Here is a 23,843-nt window from a genome sequence, read left to right as displayed (position 1 = left end):
GATTTTTGGGTCACCGGATTGTGAGCATGAAGATAGTACCCCTCAACAGAATCCCCCACCCCTTTTACACACACGGATACAACAACCCCTTCCGCCATCTGCCATCCCTGACCCTGTCATTCTGTGGATAATGCATTTGACTGAACAGCAGCGCACTGGGCGAAAGCAACAGCCTCGTGTTCTCGTGTCACCCGTATTACGTGCAAAGGAGACGGAGAGGGAAAAAAAATGGAAGGCGGGGAGGCGTGTGAAAGGTATCTGAGGTGATGAGAGCTCCCCTTACAGTCACTGGAAACCAGCTTATAACGCAGACGCACATGCACACGCTGCTATCAATTCTCATGCAGCCCAACGAGGGAGTGGGAGGAGGAAGAGGAGGAGGGAAGTGATAAAGAGAGAGAGAGAGGGAAAGCGAGGTAGGAGGGAGTGTGTGTGTGTGTGTGAGAGAGACACAGCGAGCCGGAGAGGGAGAGGGGGGATGGAAGGAGCTGTATATGGGGCCGTGATATTCTCTCCTCCTGGATGCTGCCTTTCCTCTTCATGGCTCTGTACCCCCTTTGTACAGCCACCTTGTGTCCCCAGGAGCAGGCACCAGTACACGGACCAGCAGTCAGCCACGGAGCCGGGCATGAATCAGCCCCAACAAAGAGCCTTTGAGATGGCAGCGTGTGCTTCTGCCTGGAGGGAGGAACGCATCAGGCTTTCCCGGGCAAGCGGCAGCCTGCAGTGTGCACTTGCTTGAGAGCCAGCACTTCTCGCCGTTGTACGTACGGGAGAGAGAGAGAGAGGGAGAGCATGGATGCCCGTGTGTGAGTGTATGCCTGTGTGTGAATGCATAATAGTGTATGTGAGTGAGTGTGTGCGCTCTCGCTTCCAATCCTTCCTGGAGGAGAGAGGCTCTCCTCTTCACTACACGGCAAGGTAAGGGAGATAACTGGTCCCCCCCCTTCTTCTTACAATGATTTATCCCTCTGGAGTCCCAGTTTGGTCTCTCCATGGTGAGGAGAGTGGGGTAAAGATGGGGAGGTGTGGGGGGGAGGAAAAGAGGCTTAACGTCATTGATAAAGAGCAGGCTAGTGTATGCCGTCGGTAGGAATTAACCGTGGTGGAGGAGGAGGAGGAGAAGGAGGTCGAGAGATTGTGAGCAAAATGCAGTGTAGCCAGGTGCTAATGTGGGGGAGAAAGGGAGAAAAAGGGAAGACAGGAGAGGGATGCTGGATGTATTCAGCGATGAACTGCATCTCAAGAGAGCCTTCACCTTATGCTCACCCCTCCCCAAAATCCCTACATATCCCTTCTCCCCCGGTGTCCCTGTCACTTCTGTCCTCAACCTCTATTCCAAGGAAAAGGATGCGACAATCCCAATAATGTTGTCTTCCTCGCCATGATCACACTTGACAAACACAGACTGTGCCATCGCTGTGGGCACTGTGGACAGAAGCTTCCTGTTTTTCTTTTTTAACCATTGTGTATCCTAGTGTGTGTGTAGGCTTAGTTGTCAGGTGATCTTACTGGTCCTACCAGTGAATCAGGAATGAAGGTTCAAGGTGTATACACACATACTTTAGGAGATGGATGTTTAGGATGATGGATTTTGTTAACAGCATTTACTTTCATCCATAAATGTGGGAAACCTGTTGGGCGAGAGCTCGCATGAACAAGAGAGGCGATGTTTGAACTGTGCTCTGTTTAGTGAATTCATGGCACTAAGAAACAAAGACTCTGCTCCTTATTGTTGCAAAAAGACTCTTGTTTAGTCTCTAGATGCCAAATCCCTGGGGGAAATCAATTTGTGACGAAGGCGTTTAAAGAAGGGTATAGATTTCAGTTTCCGTCCAATGCTTTAGCATCACCATTGCGCTCATTCTTATTGACTGAATCCCAACGTTCGTGCACCTGCTTAAGAGTTGTGACTGCAGACATACCATAAGTGATCAACACAAAGGGAAGGGTTTCTTTCCACAAGTCTGACAATGATGTAACTTTGCAATGTCGCTTTGCAATTCTTAAACTACCATGTGTTTGTGTCTCAGGTTACTCATTGATATTCAAGGATGAGGATGAGGGAAAGGGTAGATGAGGTGACAGAGAAGGTCTTGTGGGAGCGCACACACACACGCCGATACACTCGCGCACACACACAGCTGGACATCTGCTCGGCTGAGGACGATGCGTACACTCCGAGGTCTGAAGTCGCTTGGAAGTTTATTGTAGGCCATCTCCTATCTTGTCACAAGGGACACAGGGACACAACACGCAGGTGTAGGTGGTATATCATTGTCATGTGCCCTGCTGTGTTCATGATTGTTTTCAGGAATGCTTGTGTCATGTCCATGTCGGCAAAAGGAGGGGACAGCGCGCATTAGCAGCTTAGCGATGCCACCGTCCATGAGACTACAAGCACAAAGGATTAAAACAGAGTCCAATTTAGGACAGCATGCCACGATTTCCCCTCTCTGGGCTCAAACAGCGTCCATGCTGGGTGACAGAGGAGTGCAGCAGGGTGGCTGCTGATTGATACCAGAAAGGAATCAGAGGTTAAAAATGGTTGGTGTTTTGTCCCTGGGAGAGATGTGATGAGGCTAAAAAAAGGCTAAAAAAATATAAATCAAAGCTTTCATAAGAGCGTACAGTAAAGCCTGCGCGGAGGCCTGGCGCATCAATAAATTAGACCCAAGAGAGAAGAGTTGGGCTTGTACCATTGGTCCAGGGTGATCATACGTCTATATCAGCATAGCGTCAAGTTGTTCAAAGCACTTGTGAGAGCCAAGAAGATCTTTAATTAAACAGAGTGTTGGTCAGTGCTGCATTTCCGTACTCTCCTGACGAGCCCTTAGCGTACATATTGTTACACTGCAACACGAAAAAATACTTCCTGAGTTTCAGTGTGTTTTTCCAGTGATGTGTCAGCATCAATCGAACATCCCATAAAAAGCCCCGGGACACTTGAAGTGTTGTTTTTACAGTGTCATTATGCTGAGGTGTTTGGAGTAGATAGAGACTGTGCATTTATGTCCACACTTCTCGCTGCGGGGCACAATAAACTACTTTTCTTGTCCATTATCTCGTCCCGGAGAATCAGCGCCAACATGTCAGGTGACAGAAAGATGTACACGCTCCGATGATGCAAGTGTCCTCAAATCCCCTTTACTGTGGCTTGTTTACTTCAGACAAAGCTGCCCAAGATGACGGAGAAAAGAGGTTACATCTTCAGACCGGAGATTGCTGCTGTGCACAAAACTGTGCCACTAAATTAAACAACAGAAATGTGCAAAGATTGATTTTCAGGGGACTGACAATTTCCACCTAATCAGCATCTTTACTTTAATTTCTGTCTTTCATCTCTTTTTCACTCACTGACATGGCTGAGTGTCCAGACTCTCCTTTCCTCCCCCGCTCCGTCTCCTCTTGTCTTGACCTCTCATTTCATGAATCCTCCTGTCAATATTAACACAAGACTGATGTGCACTCCTGTGTAGACGTCTGCCCTTGGAGAAGTGACAGCCCGCATTTTTTTGGGCACGGGCATCACATTTTTCTACACACTTCCAATCCTGAGGCCGTTTCTTACTCATTCAGTGCATGGGGAAATGACAGACAAGCTCTTTAATTGTTTACTTATAATTGCAGTGCTCTGTGACATCAAACCATTTCCGACTTGTGCTACTTTATACAGAGGTTTGAGGGAAAGCCTACTCATGACCCATCGCTGCGAGTTATGTGACATTTGAAATACCCCGAGATGTCACTATCAATGAACTCTCTGTGTGAATATGGGTCATCTCTGCTTAATGCCCAATTCTACAAACTGAATTCAAAATGCGGATGTAACTTCAATGAATACCATTTGCTTCTGACATTTTTTATCAGAATTTGCACACTCTTTATACTATATACTGGAACTAGTCCATAATAACGTTCACTTCACATGTCCTTGACTTGTGTATATGGTCTACATTGTGTCCTTACCCCTGAGTAGAGCTTTTATGAGGGATGTAAATATGAGAGGACTGAAAAAGTTGTTGTTTTACTTCTTTAGGAAAAACTGGCCCACATCTTCGCCTGAATTTTCTCTCTGCTGCCGAGTAGCTCCTTCATTGTCGTGCATATCCTAGACCAAGAGTGGAAAGTCATGCTAGTGGCTCTGTGAGGCTATACTTAGGCACAGTTGAGCTTAACATGACAATGGTTTTTAGCTGAAACAGGAACATTTAAAAAAAGGTCCACGTTTAGACAGCATTGTTTAAAGAGTTCAAAATAGAAGTATTCAAAATATATCGCTCTATAACCCTATTTAAAGTTTTCGTTTGCAGCTCCCCTAAACGCTGTTGTCATGTAAATGAACTTTGAATGTTGTTGACTAAACTGCCTCTTAAAGGTTGAGAAGGTAATTTGGAAAAACTACAAAGACTTTGACATTGAATGCATCTGCCCCCTTCATTCAGACCTCTGTTCAAAACCGCTCCCCCAGAACGCCAAACCAGTCCTCGAGATCGGTGCAATCAGGAAGTAAGCATTGACGGACAGGCAGGCCGTCCAATTATATTCTCCAGCCGGACGTTTTTGATGGGCGGGGTTTTTACAGTCCTGCCACAGATGATATTATTCATTGCTATCGGCATGTTGAGTGGATTTCAAGTAATATAACAGAAAGTGTTTCTGAATAGAATCACCTACTCAACCTTTAAGCTAACATGCTAACATTCTGAGGCTATACACATATCATGTTTAATATTAGCATTGTAGTTTAGCATGTAAGCATGCTAACATTTGATAATTAGCAGAAAACAAAAAGTGCAGCAGAGGCTCATGGGAGTTTCTTTATTTTTTATTTTATGTATTTGGTCACAAACAAACATTTAGGGAAAATTGATATTTGGTCACGTAAACAGAACCAAAATGATGGAATTTTCGTAAACAACACAAATGTGAACCTCACAGTGGTGCTAGAGGAAATGATTCATCCTCTGTACACCTCACGGCAATACATCCTATAGTTGCTAATAACTAACCGACCAACATCACCACCTCTAACCGCTAACGGGGCAAAATAAAAAATGGGCGAAAATTACAGCGGCAGTAGATGTGTGCCATGATGTATCAGGCCACGAGCATGAAATATGCATGACAGCAACGTGTTATTCCATGTCATTGAACACAGTTTATTACATCACTTGTCGTCTCCTATTGACAATCCTTCCATGTATGCAGAGGTGACTTCAAAGAGAAAGCAGACATCAACTTAAATCATAAACACTGCGATTGTACTGTCCAGTCACGTCCAGCGCTTGTGTACCTTTTTCATGTCCTCAGATGGTGTGTAGGTGTGTGTGTGTGTGTGTGTGTGTTACAAAGCACAAGGAAAAGGAAGAGATGACCAACCAAGACCCCCCTTTCTCCCTCTTGAGGCAGGCTCATTACACTCAAAGGGCAGTACGGTCATCATAATGAAGCTGATAGAAGAGCAATCTCTAAGCCCCCGACACTGCACTGCAGTGTCCAAAAGTGTGTAAGGCCGCGATGCTATCTTAACTATGAGATACATGTAGCTCCCTGTAACTCAGCATTGCTGGATTATGCCTACACTTGCACTGACGAACACAAAAAGAGGATTACCTCGTCTGCATCGTCTCCCATCCTCACTATTTTACATGAACCCTGTACGGAATAAACACGCATCTGGTGCTAGCGAGACGGGGGGGGGGGATGATGTCCTAAAATTAGATCAGTGAAGGACTGAACACCATACTAATCCTGTGAGCACTGTCACCTGCACACGCACTACATTTCTGCATGCATGCCAACAAAAAAGAGAGAAACAGGAATCAGGGCAAATAGGGGGGAAAAAATCATTCAACAGAGCTCGGAGCACTAACATCGAGCAAATCCAATATCTCTCTTATCTCCGGATCCCCTCCCACTCATCCACAACACAACCTGCTCAGGGTGATTTGAACATGAGAGGAATGCGAGCATGCCCTCAACGCCTCGTGTTGTCTGTGGGAAACCTATGGATTGCCTGCTTGCATTTCTACATGACATGAAAGGCCCGGCCGCGCTGTCAGGTGAAGACGCTCTGTTCAGTTGGGGGGAAAGGCTGCGCTTCATTTGAGACTGGAATAGAGCTATATTGCTGTGATTAAGTGGTGGCCCTGCAGAGAAAATGGGATCTATTTACGTGGGGCTCTTTTACCCAATCTGCATGCTCTCTTTTTTTTAATGGTTTGGTTTTTGTCAGACTTCACAAGCAGACTTTCTGCAAACAGCTTAATGGGATTTTCTCAGATTCCAGTTCTCACTGATTTGTGGATTCAGGTCATGCATTTGGGTCCATTTCATTCTTTTTTGCTCAGTTGCACAGTTTAAGAGATGGAAATACCTAATATAGCACAATTTCAGAGTGACCTCATCCTCTTTGGCGCTTCATATCCCTGACAGCATGCCGGCCTGAGTTTTGCCTCAGCACTTGATAGATTCAAGACAAGCCACTGAGGCATAAGGTCAAATCCCTGCAGTTAAAGCGGGATGTGACCAGAAAGTGTGATTGTACACCGTGCAAGTCCAGCTCCGTGCATACTTATAATACAACAGATTTAGTCAATAGCATAGGACAGTCATGAGCTTGGTGGAGTAAGAGGGGTCAACATAAGGCCAGTTGCATGTGATTAAGGCATGTAAACCAATAATTGGAGAAACTTTTTGATGAATCAACATTGTGTTACTATTTGCCTCTTATATCTCAGTGGTTAGGAAAACAGGAATGAATAATAAATGCTGTGCTATGTTCTGTTCTCGGCTGCTCTGAACTGATGAAGCTTGATAAAGTCCCAATCGTGCTGTTATCACCCCATTATTGCTGGCAGCGGAGGACTGTAGCAGTTTACATTTGACTCATGAGTAAATATTGATTGATCTGTTTGTAAAAGGATACATGAGCGCTATGCGTAAATATTTGTTCAGGCAATGCCAACATCTGCACGCTGAACTGCTATCTAAGTAGATAGTCTCTTGTGCAGCAGGATTAAAAGAGATTGCAATCTTCTGTTTTTTCAAAAAGCAGCCACAATTGGTGCTTAAAAGCCTTTCTCTGTCTGTAGTAAGGAAACTGGGTCCCTGTCTCTCGAATACATCCAAGTCGGACTGTAATCTTGGCCCCAACTACTCTCTCCCCACCTCCTGAGAGCCCTCACACCATAATGTCCCTGTCAGATGAAATTAAAGTCCTTCCCGGCACCACATTATGTACATGGGGAGAGCACAGAGTGATACGCTTATGCAACACTTAGCATATTAGCCTTGTGATTGAATTATCCTTGGAGGGTGACACCCCCCTATCCCCTTCCTTTAAAGAGGCAGGTTTAGCTGATGTGACCAGTGGGCGGGGCGTAGTCACCGACACAGCTCATAACAGTCGTCGTTGATGCCGATTAGAGCCGTGCTGTCTGAGGGCGGAGGTGGAGAGGCTGTCAGCGTGACCGCCTGCTGAGCTGCGGACGACTGCAAAACTCATTTCCTCAACTCCTACCATTTCACAGTGCATGATGGGAGATTGTATCTGGTATTCTATAGGCATCTTGTGGGGCTCTGAATTGGACACATCAGGGCCTTTGAGTGCTACATTATGCTAAAGTAAACAGCTCTGCATTTAACGCCACATCTTGTTTCTTTATACTTTTAGTACTGCAGCTGCGCTTACAGAATACTATTGCATGCAGTATGCATTACATTGGGACATAAAATTGCACCTTCACCTTTAACCCTCTTGATCATATATCCTCGCTGAGGATTGTGGGACAGTATAGTGTGCTGGCTTGCATGCAAACGCAAAATGCAGAAGGCACATCCTGGTATTTTGCCATACTGCATTTGACACACTATGTATTGGGACTAAATCCTTTTCTGGTATATCAAAAAGGAAGGAAGTGGTGTAGGCGTCTAGAGTCTAGCTGGCTCTGTGAGGCTGTATGTGCCACAGTGGTGTTTGAGCTTAATGGTGACACCGCCATGCCAGCATGCTCACATGATAATGCTAGCATGTTCCTGAGAAGCAGGTATATTTTGGCTACATGCATCCCATGGCTCTTTTTTTCTCTTTGGTTGAGCGCAATGTTTTTTATTATTTATCTTCATTAATTAGTAGTAAAGCCAAAGTAAAGCTGAGGCTGATGGGAACGGCATTAGTTTAATTGGCATTTGGTCACAAACAAAATGATTTGACAATCTAGTGATGATGGCACTGGATAAAAGATTAGAGGCTCAAAGTGATCAGCCTCATGGGGCCACAAGTGTCTTTAACCAATCCATCCAAAAGTGTCAACATAACATCTTCCATACTGAGAGTTACATGAAACAGTATTAATACTAATCACGAGACTCAAATTTGAGTGCTTAGCTCCCAGTACAGCTGTGCAGCTGCAGAAATGAGATGAAAAGTATTCAATTATTTGACTACACATGAATGCTTAACATATAGCAAACCAGAGTCAGTGGCTCGCCAAACGCATGGCCATCCATCCAAGGATTAAACGGTTACCCTCCGTGCAATCAAGGGCAGACAAGCTACTAATTAGGACAGGATATAAACGAGTTATAAAGGGTTTATGAAGGATAGCCTGTCATAGTATTTATGTATGTGTATGTGCATGTCTGTGTGTTGTACTCATCCTGCTAATGCACTGGAAGCCTGTAGGCGCTGGCCAGCCCGGCCACGTGCTCATCAGTTAAATGGCACAAAGAATGAATAAGCCTTGATTGACCAGATATCCTTCATTACACATGTGCTTACAAATCCATCCACTCTCCTTGGAGCCATTCTCAGAGGCACAAATGACAGCCAGCAAGGCCGTGTGCAGGGACATGCACAAGTCAGACACGGAACAGCTTTGAGACCAGCTATTTGAATATTTTCTCCCACGTAGAAAGAACCTCCGTTGTCAGATTTCATTTAAATGCATTTGGTCAGAGCGTGGATGAGAAAGGAGAGTGGTGGTCAGTGGCAACATCGTGTTCATCACCGGGGCGGAAGAGATTTGCTTGAATTCAAATGTCAAGATTATATTCAATTAAACATGTGGCGTCTTATTGAGGGCAGTTTATTAAAATCTCAATATTTTTTCCCTTACAGGAACATTTTGAAGCAGGCAAGCTGTCGCCCTTGTGGAGCTGAGGATGTTTCGCAAGAAGAAAAAAAAGAGGCCTGAGATATCAGCGCCCAAGAACTTTGAGCACCGCGTCCACACCTCGTTTGACTCCAAGCGTGGCTGCTTTGTGGGCCTGCCGACCCAATGGCAGAGCCTGATAGAGAACCTGCGCAGGCCCAAACCCATGGTGGACCCTTCCAGGATCACAGAGGTGGAGCTGAGGCCAAAGAAGGTACTCAACTCTTCATTGATCTTCTGACCGTGCCTTGAACTGATCACTAATGACTAGCACACCATCCAACCGGGCCCTTGTTATGCTATCATGAGTTATATAATCTCAGAGAGACTGATGCAGAAGGATGTGCTGCCTGTTGTACTGATGCAGAAGGGTCCTTTGGTGCTGCAGAGGGAATCGCTGTCTCAAAAAAAAGCCATAATCCTCTAATGACAATGTGGAAGGATGGCCTGCTCCCCTCCCCATCTTTTTGCTTTCTTATCCATCATGGGGCTAGGATAATGACCCCGCTGTGTACACTGACCGTACGACGTTGAATACCCGGAGGGACTAGAAGATTTATTACTCCATGCAGGCAATTAATAACAGTCCGTGGTGCCTTCCCACAGATGTCAAGCAGAAAGGATAAAAAAGTGCAGGTACAGCAGAGGGGGTGCCAGTTAGTGATAAAGCCTGCAAATCTCAGGATTTCTGTGCTTCTTGTAGCATACGGTCGATTCTGTTTGCGACTCACCAGAAAAAAAACCCACCAACGTTTAATTTATTCCCTGATGTGATTAGTGCTGTTCAATATGAGAAGCAATATGTCAGCATTTAGGTCGGATTTATGCTTTTAATAGTGTCATCGAGATGAGCGCCGTGTTACACACAAGAACGTCACGATGCAAAAAAAGCAAAACAAACATTTTCCAGAGTAGGCTGTGTGACCAAGGCCATTATCACATGCCGTTCTCTCCTCTCGCAGAGGTGCTTCGGTAAGTGAGATTTCATCTGACCTCTAACCCCTTTGCAGATGTAATGGCACCCAACCAGAGAAACAGGAGAGTCTGTTGACTGGCTGTGAACTGAACATGACTCCACTCAACACGAGTAACAAATGAGCCACCACACGCTCTCTCTCACAGAGTTGCAACACTACTCTGGCTAAATGTTGTTTGATCATTTTCTGTCAGGGCAGATTTTGCCTTTGCATGCCTGCTAACTATACATACCATCTAAAAGGAGACAGGAACTGGTACGTGTTATATCTGAATTTTGCAACACAGGAACATTTGTAGAGGCTCTGTGTCTCCTGGTAGCACTGGCAGAGTATTTTCAGGATGAGCCACTGGGGAAATGCTTTACATCTCTGTCTTTGAAGAATGATAAAGTCATTTACAGATTCTCAAGTCTAAATTTAACTCGCCTGCTCTGAGCAATGATTATATCACCCTCATTATTCCTTTCAATCCTCAAAATCTTTCTGTGATTTGATCATGGCAAGCACAATGTGATAAAGATAAACGCCTCTCCTCTTTCAGACCATTGTGCGGGGGAGCATGATCGGTCACGGAGACTACATCGCAGCCATGATCAATGATATGAACCGCCTGTCTGTGACCAGTTCCAACTCTCTGAGGAAGAGCAGCCCGTCAGCCAGGAAGAGGGCTCAGTCACTGGGAAGGCTCGGGGAAGTGAACGAGGGAGACACTTACCAGTACGAGGGCCTGACCCAGGATGATGAAGACGACGAGTATGCGGGTGAAGACCAGTGGAGGGACAGGGCCAGGAACATCCACAGTGAAACCAACACCCCCTACTTGGGCATGAAGAAGAGCATCACCCTGCATCCCAATGGGATCTTGCCAAAGGCCAAGTCCACCTATGAGGTCAGCGTCAGCTCGCTGGAGGGACCTTCGCAACCGGTTCAGTCCCAGAACATCCCTGTGCTAAGTCACGGGGCCTATATGAGCGGCGAGGTGGGCAGCCCTCAGGAGAGAGTGATATGGAAGAGAGATTTCCAGCTTCCCAGGGGAATGCCACCGACTCAGAGACCTATAGCTTGTTTTTACAGCCCGGCTATGACTGTACAGCAGCCTCATGGCGATCCAGCGACCGTCACCATGGAGCTCCGGCCCAACTTACCAATGTACATGCACTCCCAGAACAGCCCCGGGAGGCCGTTCTCCTCCTACGACCTGAAAGTAAGTCTGACATTACAGCAGTTCCTTTGCACATCTTTATGGCCGTGAAGTGCACTGATAATACATTATTCATAGAACACATAATATATGCATATCTTTACTAACGTTATGTACAGCGTATTACTAGCACCTTGAGACTTTTTTTGGGTCACGCTATCATTTTGATGCTTAGGCTGTGGAAACTTTAGTGAGGCAGCATATTGATTGGATTTACACTAAAGGTGATTAAGGCTCTGGGGTTGACTATTTTATTTCGTTCCAGAGTTAAAAAGTGAAATGTGGGTTGAAAGTGCCAGTGTGGTTGTAAAAGTTGAGAGATGGTGTGTTTGGCAAGATCTCAGCGGGACACTTGGGTCCAAAGGACCATCTTTACATGGGCCATATCAGATGAAGTGGAAGCAGAGTGAGAGGGAAGGACGTGATTTACATTCACTTTTAAAGCAGGTCTTGAACCCCAGGCAGGCGGCCAACTCTCTTTCCGCTCCCTCCCATAATGTTCTTCACACTTTTCTCTCTCTTTGTGCAGGCAGAGTCGGCAGTGAGGTACCACTCCAGCTTCCTGCCCACTGGCAACAGTAGTCCTCTTGTGGGCGGCATCAGACCCCAGCGAACTGTGCGCTCCTCGGCTAGCTACACACTGGGCCTGTCTCCTAACATGGGGCTGAGGCCCAACGGGCCTGACACCTTCCTCAGACACTCCGGATGCCCCAATCCACCCTACCCCCGGCAAGACAGCCCTTCCCAGCCTCGACCCTCCCCTACAGGCTCACTAGCCACCAGTCCACCAGGCACCTGCTCCCCTGCATTCAGGCCCCCACAACACCCTTCACCCAGACCACCGCCAGACCCACCCAAGGTGACCCATGAGCAGTTCAAGGCGGCCCTGCAGATGGTGGTAGACAAGGGCGATCCGCGGTCTTATCTGGAGAACTTTGTGAAGATTGGGGAGGGCTCGACGGGGGTTGTGTGCATTGCTACAGAGAAGCACAGCGGCAGGCAGGTGGCGGTGAAGATGATGGACTTGCGGCGGCAGCAGAGGAGAGAGCTGCTCTTTAATGAGGTACAATATCCAACGAGGCACGAAGTGATTCCCAGAAACAAACACACAATACATTCAAGCCTATAGCAACACATCTGAGGATTCAGGCTTGCTTTTCTTTCCGGTCTAGCATTTAATGGATCATTTTTGTTTGTTTCAACTTGCGGCTCTATGGGTCATGCTAACTTCCGTTGTAGAGATCTGGGGAAACAAGCACACTGAATAAGACATATTCAAGGCAAGCTGTTACAGCTTTTCAAATAAACATGATTTCAAAATTTCAAAAACTTGTCTCCACCTGGAGCCTCCATTTTGGCTTGTTTCCCTGAATCTACAACACAGGCGGCAAGTGCCAAGTTCCTATGACTCATAGAGTCATAATAGCTACATTTATGGGAAATATGCCAGGTTGAAATAAACCCGGATTTCCTTTTATGCTTACCTCAGGGGGTTCTCCGATGATTTTACACATGATGTTCAGTTTTCTCATCACTGGGAGTACTACTCAGCCTGTAAAAACAGTTGATATCTTCTGTGGTTCTGGGGGAAGCTTAAGCTTGAGAAAACAACCCCTGATGATGTCACCAGGGTTATCTCAGTTTGGGTTCGTAGACGTTGAAAGATGTGGGTGTTTGCCACACGGGATAAAAGTCTGATCCACAATAAAGAGTAAACATTTCCATCATTCTGTTTGTCTTACACAAGTCACCTAACTTTATGAAAGCTCTACGCTAAATTGCTAAGTAGCCCTTTAACACTGGAGTGAGGCTGTGTGTGCCTAGATTTTGGTTCTAACGTGAGTATTTTTTTGTGTTGCAGGTGGTCATCATGAGGGACTATCAGCACAGGAATGTGGTGGAGATGTTTAAGTCAGCCCTGGTGGAGGAGGAGCTGTGGGTTATCATGGAGTACCTGCAAGGTGGAGCACTGACCAACATTGTATCTGAGACCAGGTACGAGCACCACCAAGAGACCATCTTGGTCCCCCTTCAGAAAGCTGCATTGGTGTATTTCTGTTTGTTTATGATATCATCTTTAATAACTAAATCAACCACAAGGGGGTAGTGTGGTATCGACTGCTGAGTGATTAGCTGACACCAGCAGCACAAAGACTGTCATTCATCCCTCTCTCCCACTCCAAGTCGGTTGCTTTCCTTTGGGGAAAAGTAAGAACTCAATGACATAATCATTATGGACATGTGTAGATCCATGTGGGAAGTCCGTTTTGGTTGAAATCTGATTCCCTGATGGTGTCACGTTGTCCAGTAGAGCGAAAATAAGGAAAAACTATCACCAGCAGAGCAGAGTTTTGTCAGGGTGTTTTTGTTTTGAGCTGTCAATGTATTTTATATTATTAACAGATGGCTGGCTCGCTCTCCATGGGATGACACCAGGGTTAGATCGCTTGACTCAAAGGGATGAAAAACATTTCTCTCGAGCCAGATGACATATAAAATGAGCCAACTGTCACAGCCAGTTTGTCAAACACAAAGTTAATCAGTATATTGACAGAACAATCAAGAATAAGGAGTCCTTTTCTCCTTCTGTTTTTCCTGGCCTCAGTCTGGTGTCAAATTCATTTTTTAGACTCATTACATTCTCTCTAAATTAGGAAGCCTGAAACTTAAATAACTGCAGGAAGACTTATCCCAACATAGTTTTACATGTGTTTCTTAAATATGATGAGAATCTTGTGTGAGTGAATTCTGTTCCAGTGGGTACGTGACCTTGCTTGCTGGTTGAAAATGTTTTCTTGTCTCCCAGCCCTTATGCGTTCATGTTGCACTTAAAAAATATATCAAAAATATAAAATATAAAAGTCACATTAAGATGAAAAGCTAGTCTCAAAGCTGTTTACAGAGGAATGAGCATGTTTTGTTGGTCATTCTGCTGTGTGGGAGTTGTTGTTTTGAATCCTCCACTCTTCATTGTTGCCTTTAATGCGCTGTGATTAATGGATTTCAACTTTCTCGGCTGTTGATTTGTCATAACTCGTAAAAGTATGTTATTCATGTAAAATGTATTTGTGTGCGTCTAAACTGTGTGTGCGTGTTATCCTGAAGGCTGAGTGAGGAACAGATTGCCACAGTGTGTGAAGCTGTTCTGCAAGCCCTGGCCTATCTCCACTCACAGGGAGTTATCCACAGAGACATCAAGAGCGACTCCATCCTACTCACGTTAGACGGAAGGGTATGATACGTTCTTTTTATTTTCATTCCTTCCTTCCTTTCTTTATTTCCCTTGACAGGAAGGTATTTCTCTTGTTCTCCACAGGTCAAGCTTTCAGACTTTGGCTTCTGTGCTCAGATCAGCAAGGACATCCCCAAGAGGAAATCTTTAGTGGGAACACCCTATTGGATGGCTCCCGAGGTCATCTCCAAATCACCATATGGCACCGAGGTGAGGGCACACATTCAAATGCTGTCACGCTGAATAACTGTGGCGATCTCGCTCATGTAGCCAACGGCGGCAGTCTGTGCTGAGATCTGTTACATCATTTAATTCTGTGATGGTGCGCCAGGTGGACGTTTGGTCGATGGGCATCATGGTGGTGGAGATGGTGGATGGAGAGCCCCCGTACTTCAGTGAAACCCCTGTAGCAGCTATGAAGAGACTGAGGGATGAGCTTGCTCCTACTGTGCGCAATGTCAGCCAGGTATGAGAACAGATCGACATACTCATGATATGCTTTCTTTAAGGGCGAAATGTTTCACAAATATATCCATGCTAGCGGCCTACCATTTCCCATACTTTTTTTTCTGGGGATCCACTCAAATGACAAACCATCTCGCCCTCAATTCACAATTGTCCTCATCTACGGATCACCAGAAGGGCCCATTTGTGTGTAGAAGAACATTCCTGGTTTTACTGCTATTTCCACATCACTTTATATTTTCTTGAATATGTAAATGAGCTATTTTGAAGAAATGGCATATGCATGTTATTGAAAACATATCCACATATTACATACTTTAAATGAAACCAAATAAATGCATTTAGGGGTGATTTTCAGACCCTTGATCAGTTTATGCATAACCCCGCAGCAATATAATTTATTTTAACATGACCCTGCAATCGACATGGCAGAATTAATATGACCCCACCCCCAGACAATTTATCAACTCAATATATCACATCACAAGTATTGAGTGACGAATGGTTGATTATTCATATTTCACATCTCCAGTCGCAAAAACTCGCAGACTGGGTGAATGCGTAAGTTAATAGTGGTATAATATGACTGCCTCATCATGAGAGCACTACTAGATCTGATTGATTAAATGAATGTGATAAGTGTGCTGATAGCTCAGTGGTAGAGTTACCATCCCATGTACTGAGGCTCCCTTCAGCGGTCCCGGGATGGAATCCGCCCTGCAGCCCTCTTTGAAAGCACGTCGTCCCTCTTTCTTGTCCTTTTCACTCTCATGTTGTCCTCCCGTAATAAAAGACCAAATATAGAACTTAAAAAAAAATAATGTGTTGCTGAGATGTATTCTTATACTATGTTTGAAATGTTGCTGTTTTCATGACAAAAGCCCCCCCAGACTAAAAATTGTTGGGTGATCATCAGCAAAACAAACAGAGGTTGGCTACAATAATCACAATGCAAATATTCAGGTTCCCTAATGTGTCTTTTACATTCCATTTCCAGCATTTTACATTTCCACTACCTATACGACCCACTTTCTATACAGATTCATGTTTCCACCGGAGAGTTAATTCTTTAAGCTTAAACCACCGCTGTACCCAAGGACAGTGTCAAAGAGCCGCTAGTTTATTCATTCTAACAAATAACTACTGCAACGTGTTATTTGGTGTTAAAATATATGTATTGCTCTCTGGTTCAGATCTCCCCAGTTCTAAAAGACTTCCTGGACCGTATGCTGACTCGGGACCCCCTAGAGCGGGCCAGCGCCACTGACTTGCTGGAGCACCCCTTCCTGCTGCAGAGCGGCTCACCTCAGTGCCTGGTCCCGCTGGTGGAGCAATACCGCAAGCGCATGTCCCGTTGTTGACCCCCAGGGGCTCCTGCTCCCCAACACCCACCTTGAGTCTGACCTGTCCAGGCGAGGACCAGCACCGGGGTCCAAACCCTCTTGCACCCAAGCCAACGGGAGATCAGCTCCAAAGAAGCAGAGCCAGACAGCATGTTGCTGCCAGAGTGGCGGTGGCAGGACGGCAAGTTTGGTTGAGAGACAACGCATGGTCTCAGGCATGAGAGAAGCACTTTAGGAGTGAGTTAAAGGCAGCATGCAGTTCCTCACCTCTCAAAAAGAATACCGATTGGCTTCCTGTAACATACAGTGGGATTCGACACATGGTGCATATCAGCCGAGTGCAAAAATCAAGAATCCACTTAACTATATGTAATGAACATGTGCTACTCTAAAGATCCTTTATAGTACCCATAAAGGGCATTATTACTAGCAGTGTAAAGCATATAAAGCTATTGTTAGGCTCTAACCACAGTAGCTCATTGTGACATTATTAAGGAAGGATAACGTTACCTCTGCACACACACACACACTCTGTTGTTGTGGAAACTGGACAACGACCTTGTCAGTACACTGCAAAAACACACTGACAGGAGACTCTTTGCATGGCCAAACGGAGGCACACCTGGCCTGATGTGAATGCTTGAATATGTACCACACTGGGATATGAAAGACACTTTTTCCTTTATTAGCATAACACATGGGTATAGATGAAAGCCCAGCTGCTACTATTGGGCTATTGGACGATCACCAGGAACATATTCCTCTTTTTCATATTTATTCTTTATTTCCAAAAAGTGTTGTGGGTTTGTTGGTATGATGTGAAGTTGCAAACAAGGTTTCATTATTAAGTATGGAGTCGAAACACAAACAGATACATTAATATTGTAAATAAAAAAATACTGAATATTAGGTACCTGCAGATCTACTGCAGTAAATTATATGAGATGAATTCAAAACTTTACTTTTCTTGACTGAAATGTGAGTGTACAGTTGTGTGTGTGTGCATGCATGAGTGAGCACATGGATGTGTGTGTGTGTGCGTGTGTGTGCGTGTGTGTGTGTGCGTGGTGACATCTCAGTGTTTGCTTCTGATACAACCCTCTTTGTATTGTGACTGACTTTTTAAAAACCACAATACAAGTGTGTATTGCTCCTCCAGAAGATGTCTATGACTGTATTTGCATTTGTTTGCCTAGATAAAGCACACAGGCCTGGCATGTGATGCTGCAGGACGTCCACCTGCTGAGAAACACTTTGCACATAGTCTTTGTATTCTGACACGGATACATGTTGACGTGGTTCATGTATTTCTATCTCTGTGTGAATCATTCATGAAAAAGAGAAGTACACATTTTAATTTTGTATAAATCAATAAATGATGCATATTGAATCAAAGTTAATTTAATTCTGCATTATCTTACACACACAAACACACACACATGCACGAACACTGGTGTTTCAAAGTATTTATTATGTATTCAGCTTGAATCATATAGTGCACAGTGATACAGTGAATATATTTAAGCAAAATACATACAATATGTCGTATAAACACAGAAGCAATACCAAATACATTTAATTCCATACAATATAAATCTTCTATATATATTTATGTGTGTGTGCGCGCTGTGTGTGTGTGTGCAAGAAACAAAAATATTTTTCCAGTAGCTCCCAGACTGATAATTGTTCATTTATAAATCATTTCATTAATAGATTAGCAAAATTGTATGCAGCTGTATGCAATTGCACTATTTTTTCATTGATAAACATTAAAAGAAATAATGAAGTGCAACATGAGCAAAAGATTATTATTTCTCTCCGTAAATCGAATATATCACCAAGCAATAAAACTGCATTTTCAGAATCGTAAGTGCTGTAAAAATGGCCCTACCGACCAGACATTGTCCGTATTCTAATCGAGCGCAGACTGAGATGAGCAGCTTTCGAACTCGCACTTCACTCCACTGATGCTGTCCACGCTCGGCTGGCTGTTGACCTGCTGATGTGTGTGAGAGAGAGGGAAGGTTTCCGAGCGGGAAATCCGCCCTCGGCCGTTGGAGGAGCCAGACGAACAGTCTATCACCAGCCTCATGAACTCCGGCGCGGTGAATCGACGCAGCAGTCTCGTCCCCATGCCCATGAACCCCGGCATTCGGCTCGGGATCTTCCCGCTCTCCATCTCCCCTCTGGCAAACAGCAGCTTGTTGTGTCTGCCGGTCGGGCCAAAGCTTCCCCGCTTCTGCTGCTCTCTTCTGCTTGATGGAGCCGTGTCATTAGTCTCTTGTCTCTGGGATTTCACATTCTCCTCGTGTCCTCTCACAGGCGGGCTCCCGCCGTTTAAAAGAGGCTTTGGCGCCGAGACAGTTTTGTCAGCATCGTTTGTCAGGCCCCTGGTGTTCCCTTGACATTCCATCTTGTCTATCAGGCATCTCTCATCCTGCAGCGAGGCTCTCTTTAATTTGCTAGCTGACAGGCTCATGTCACGCACATCACCTTGATAGGACTGCTTCCTGCTGCTCAGAAGGTCCAGGTTAAACGACTTTGCTTTTCCCCATAGAGGAAAACCTCCGAGTCCAGTGTCTCGGCTGACATCTTTCTGGCTTGGCTCAGGCAGAGAGTTCAGTGTTTTAGCTTTCAGCTCTCTCAGCTGGCAGTTTTGCAGTTGTTTGGCAGTGAAGAGAACACCGTTATCTCCCTCAGTCTTGCTTTTCTCTATTTGAGGAGGGAAAGCCCAGCTGTGGCGATGGTTATCATCTTGAGACTGGCTCCTGGGGCATCGGATCTTCCACAGCCCGCTGCTGTCTCCAATCTTCAGCTGTCTCTGAAATACCCCGGGCAGTTGGTCATCATTGTTATTCAGCTGCTTAGAGAACTTCTCCAGAACGTGCCTGTGGAGCCTGCCGGGCAGCCGGCACTCTTCACCGATGTTGCCCGAATCAGCAAGTGGGTCATCTGTGCCAACACTCCTCCTGCAAGGAAAGTTTAGAACCTGCACACACTGGTTGTGTCCAAAGAAGTTGGCAACCTCGATGGCTGAATGACCAGCATTGTTGGTTCTGTCTAGCCTCAGTCCCAGTCTTTTAAAAGCCCGGACCAGGAACTCCAGAACCTGGCTGTGCCCAGAAAAGGCAGCGTACATCAGAGCGCTGTTACCCCAGGAGTCAGAGACCTCCGGGTCAGCATTGAACTGCACTAGAAGCTTGACCACGTCCAGGTGACCCATCTCACAGGCATGGCTGAGGGCGGTGCGACCGTCCTCGTCCTGGCAGTTTACGTCGGCCCCTTTCTCCAGCAGCAGCCGGGTGAACTTGGCCCTGGTCCCGGGGTCTTGGAGGCAAACAGCGTACATGAGCGGGGTGCGGCTGTTTTCGGTTTTAGAGTTGATGATGCGTCCGTCCAAGGCGTCCAGGATGAAGCGTGCGAGGTGAACTTTGCCACCGTGCATGGCATCTAGGAAGGTCTTGGTGCCAGAGCCCTGGCGTAAATCTTTCGGTCGCATCATTCTGGAACAGCTACTTGTGGAGCTGAGCCTCCGAATGAGCCGAGACGGAAGGTGACAGGGAGAGAAAGTGTGTAGCAAGTTCCTCGGAGGCTGACCGTATTGGCAGCGAGTGCATGTACCTCAGAGTAAGACAGAGAGAAGCTGCCGGTGTTTTTATACCTCCCTCTCCACATGCCCTCCCCACGTTGCCAAGGAAACAAACGTCTGAGGACCATTATGCAGTGGCAGCATCCATTCAGCCCAAGCACTCTCTGCCTGGAGAGAAATATATGCTATTTGAATAGAATAATTACTCAAGGAGAAAAACATGGCCAATGTTTTTTATGTGAGGTCTGAAAGACAACCTCAAATCCCCCATTTTTATTTGCCACAAATTAACTTAATAAACAAATTCATGCTGCTGATAATAGAATAATGATAATAATTAAATATAGAAACATTTTATGGAACGTATGAACATGGCTCCATGCCGAGTCCTATTTCAAGACTTCAATGTTATCATGAATCTTACCGAAGGTTTCAGGGAGGATTGAAGGCTTTGAGAGCTCGCTTCATAGGAATGGAGGGAAAATTAGGATTTCTATTTTTCTTCCTTTCAAACATGCTTTTGAAATCAGCATTTTTGGTTCTGCTTCATAATACAGTGCAAGTTCAAATTATGCTACTATTGTGTCATGACTTTCTCAAGGTTTCATAATAATGCCAGAAGGTTTTTTACTTTGCCAGGGGAAAATAGAAAATCCAAAGAACTCCACAAGAAAAAAGCTGTTTTATTAGATTATTGACCGCTATATCTATATCTATATCTATATATATATAGATATATATATATAAGACTGCTGTTTTAAATGAGGATATCAATATTATTATCTGTTATTTTCTTGAAGTAAGACTGGAAATAAATGTCCTTGTGGTGTGTGTGATAGTATTCAAAAAATAAATTAAATAATGTATCATTTAAAATTTCTAAAAATCCTTTTCAACTTCATTCCACCAAATATAAATAATGTTCTCTTGCATCTTCTGCCAAGGCTTGAGTATAAAAAGCCATACAAACCCCTTTATGCAGTTGTCTCTCCTCCACAAGATCAAAATTAAATTTTAATTGCCAATATAAATCTCAGCAGGGCCAAAACTGTGCCAAACAGTAGAGGTGAGAGAAACATTGCCCCGGTTCCACCTTTCTCACTGTTCACCATCCGGCTTCATCAAACCCTCAGCAGGTCCTTTAAACAGCAGCGAGAGCCATTCACTCATCTAAACATGGCTGGAATTCATCAACAGAGTGACACTTCCTCCTGGGTGTCTCTCAGTGGCGGGAGGCTATCCTGTTGATACAGACATATCTTTTTCATCATAAAGAAATATCATCGCCACATCTTTTTATAATAAGGTCATATAATGGTAACATCTCAATATGGTCAGGTACTGAAAAGCCAGAAATACCACTCTAGATTTAGCTTCACAATGCCTGGATCCACAGGTGTTATGTCCAGAATTGATGATCTGCCTTCAAAGCATATATATTATCCATAGGCATAATTCAATATCCAGATAATACAATGGCAAAACAGATAGAAGCAGGCCTGTGAGACAAATGTAACATAAATTCTTGAATTTCCTTCGGGATCAATAAAGTATCTATCTATCTATCTATCTATCTATCTATCTATCTATCTATCTATCTATCTATCTATCTATGTCAAACAATAACAATACTAACATGCTGATGTTAAGCTGGCTTAACGTAAACCATATTCATTTAGCCTTTTCGCACGCTGAAGGCACCTGCATGCCTGGACCAAATGTCATGGCAATTCATGTTGTCAAGTCATTTCACTCAAAAGTGTGAACCTCATGGTGGCGCTAGAGGAAAAGTCAGAAAATTAAATCATTGGGATTCATCCACTGAGGACCATGATTGTTGAAACAAAATTTCTGGACAGTCCATCTAAAAGTTGTTGAGATAATTCATGCATGTATGTATTGCATTTGAAAATGCACTCTACTGTAAGGTTAAACTGAACTAACTGTCATGTTCCTGAGTAATATTGCAATGATGAGCGTGTGGTCTATTATCATGCAGAAGGTGACATTTTATTAATAGGTATATTATTGTCCACTAATAATGTTTATCAATGCTATTCAAATGATGCTTGAATGTAAAAATTCTCCCATCAGCTGCACCTTTGACATAAAGATGGGTCCATGGATTCATACCCATAATGCTGGACTACCATCATGATGCAAATCAAGAACTGTTGGACTGTGGTGACAATTTTCCAGATTGCAGTCATAGTTTGGCTGATTTCAGCCTTGACTTTGAGATTTTAGCATAAGAGTATAAGGATAGATCCTGGTCTTCTGCGATTATAGCCCATCCACTTGAAGATGTTTGTGTGTGTTCAGAGATGATACAGCACACTGCTGTTAAAACAGCTGTTCATAAAATGAGTCTCACCATTCCACTCCGATCTCTCACTGTCAAGCAAGTCGTATAAGTCACTTTACTGAAGATAATGCGCCTTTGTCCCCTCAATGTAGCAATAAATGAACGTCTTGACCTCGTTTGCATGCTTTATTTATTCCAAAGTTGAATTCTGCTTTTTATTCTCAAGACTGTTAAGGCATTCGAATCATTACTGCAGAGTGAATGTGATCTTTCAAGAGAAACATGCATGTTGATTGTGATAACCTGTGATTAAGTGCCACATCACAGGTTCTTGTCTGTGACAGATCACATGACCAAATTTCCATACAAAGTAGGTCAAGCTGATGGCATAACGATGACAAAAATCATGAAACCGGCTCAGTACTGCAGGATTACTTGGAGAGGAAATACAAAAAGGAGGACACCGCTGAGATAAAACTGATGAAACTGACATCGAGTGTTGCACAGAGCTTGATAACACTTCTTATTAGTTGTTTGTGCACTCTGAGACTTTTGGTGCTTTTACAGAGGACAGTTCATCCAGAAATAGATTTGACCTGCCTGGGCTGAATGCATCCTCGCAGGCAGCCTCCCAGCTCCACTGGAGTCATTGTGTCGGCCACTGGCTACTGCTGTTTATCTGTATGCAGGGTGACATGTTTTTGCTAAGGCTGTGCGTTTTTAGAGTTCTGGATTAATAGACTATTTCTAAAAGTGTCCCCCTTGTGTGTCTGTCTGTATAGTCTACTATATATCTATATATACCTTTCTACCTTAACGTTTTTAGCACATACAGTGTGTAGTACATGTGGTCCAGTTTAGTAAAATATAAATACTGTACTACTTTAAGTACCACATTCTAGTGCCTAATATCCCTTATAAAGTATCTAAGTCAAATAAAAACATGTCATCCTTGCTGTCGGCAATTTGTTTAAATATGTATGAATAACATTCATATAAGATTCCCCAGGCTTTCAACTGTGGAGGCTAGAGACTCAAGTTCATAATGCAGCTTAATGGATTGCCTGGACAGCGTGCACTATCACAGTGTGGACAGAGGGATGGATGTCGAGGAGAGCTGGAATCATTTCCAAAAAATCAGCTGTCTTGCCTCCTGAAAGATACGTAAAAGCACCAGGAAGCTTCACCCATCTGATGATAGAGTCTCCAACAATTCAAATCTCAGCTCGCTCAGTTTCAGGGTTGCCTTTGTAAATTTAAATCTTTGATCTGAGAAAATGGCCGACTGTTAACGAGCTGGCTGAGCACAGGTGAGGTGATTAATCACCGAAGCCTGCGTGGGGGGGGGGGGGGGGGGCACTGAGATAGTAACAGGTGGCTGTTGTGAAGAAGAGGAAGACAATGGAGCCGACACCAAGTGGAACAGGCAACCGACTGAAGGAGTGACAAACGGGGACGTTTTCACCTGGGGGGCCCAATGAAATGGACAGCGAGCCCAGTAGACGAGGTGGAACTGGCAGGTGTGGTGAGCAGGAGGTGGAATTGGGGAGAGGATGAGTTCTGGGGGAAGCAC

At 44.6% G+C, this 23,843-nt stretch overlaps 2 protein-coding genes across 2 annotated transcripts; one reads left to right on the top strand and one right to left on the bottom strand.

Annotated features, from left to right (window-relative positions):
- Nucleotides 1-453: 453 nt before the first annotated feature.
- Nucleotides 454-17,769, top strand: pak6 (p21 (RAC1) activated kinase 6). The gene is made up of 9 exons (XM_084013598.1): nucleotides 454-921; nucleotides 9,125-9,372; nucleotides 10,677-11,339; nucleotides 11,866-12,399; nucleotides 13,198-13,331; nucleotides 14,442-14,568; nucleotides 14,653-14,778; nucleotides 14,900-15,034; nucleotides 16,227-17,769. The coding sequence occupies exons 2-9, from the start codon at nucleotides 9,169-9,171 to the stop codon at nucleotides 16,392-16,394; spliced, it is 2,091 nt and encodes a 696-aa protein (XP_083869724.1). The 5' UTR covers nucleotides 454-921; nucleotides 9,125-9,168; the 3' UTR covers nucleotides 16,395-17,769.
- Nucleotides 17,770-17,893: 124 nt separating this feature from the next.
- On the bottom strand, nucleotides 17,894-19,988 carry ankrd63 (ankyrin repeat domain 63). Its single transcript, XM_084013606.1, has one exon. It carries the CDS (start codon nucleotides 19,876-19,878, stop codon nucleotides 18,289-18,291), a length of 1,590 nt encoding a protein of 529 aa, XP_083869732.1. The 5' UTR covers nucleotides 19,879-19,988; the 3' UTR covers nucleotides 17,894-18,288.
- Nucleotides 19,989-23,843: the final 3,855 nt, after the last annotated feature.

This window comes from Eutrigla gurnardus (assembly GCF_963514095.1).
Source record: "Eutrigla gurnardus genome assembly, chromosome: 7".
Taxonomy (NCBI): Eukaryota; Metazoa; Chordata; class Actinopteri; order Perciformes; family Triglidae; genus Eutrigla; species Eutrigla gurnardus.
The sequence above is the reverse complement of the archived record's forward strand: the minus strand, read 5'-3'. Positions and strand labels throughout refer to the sequence as shown.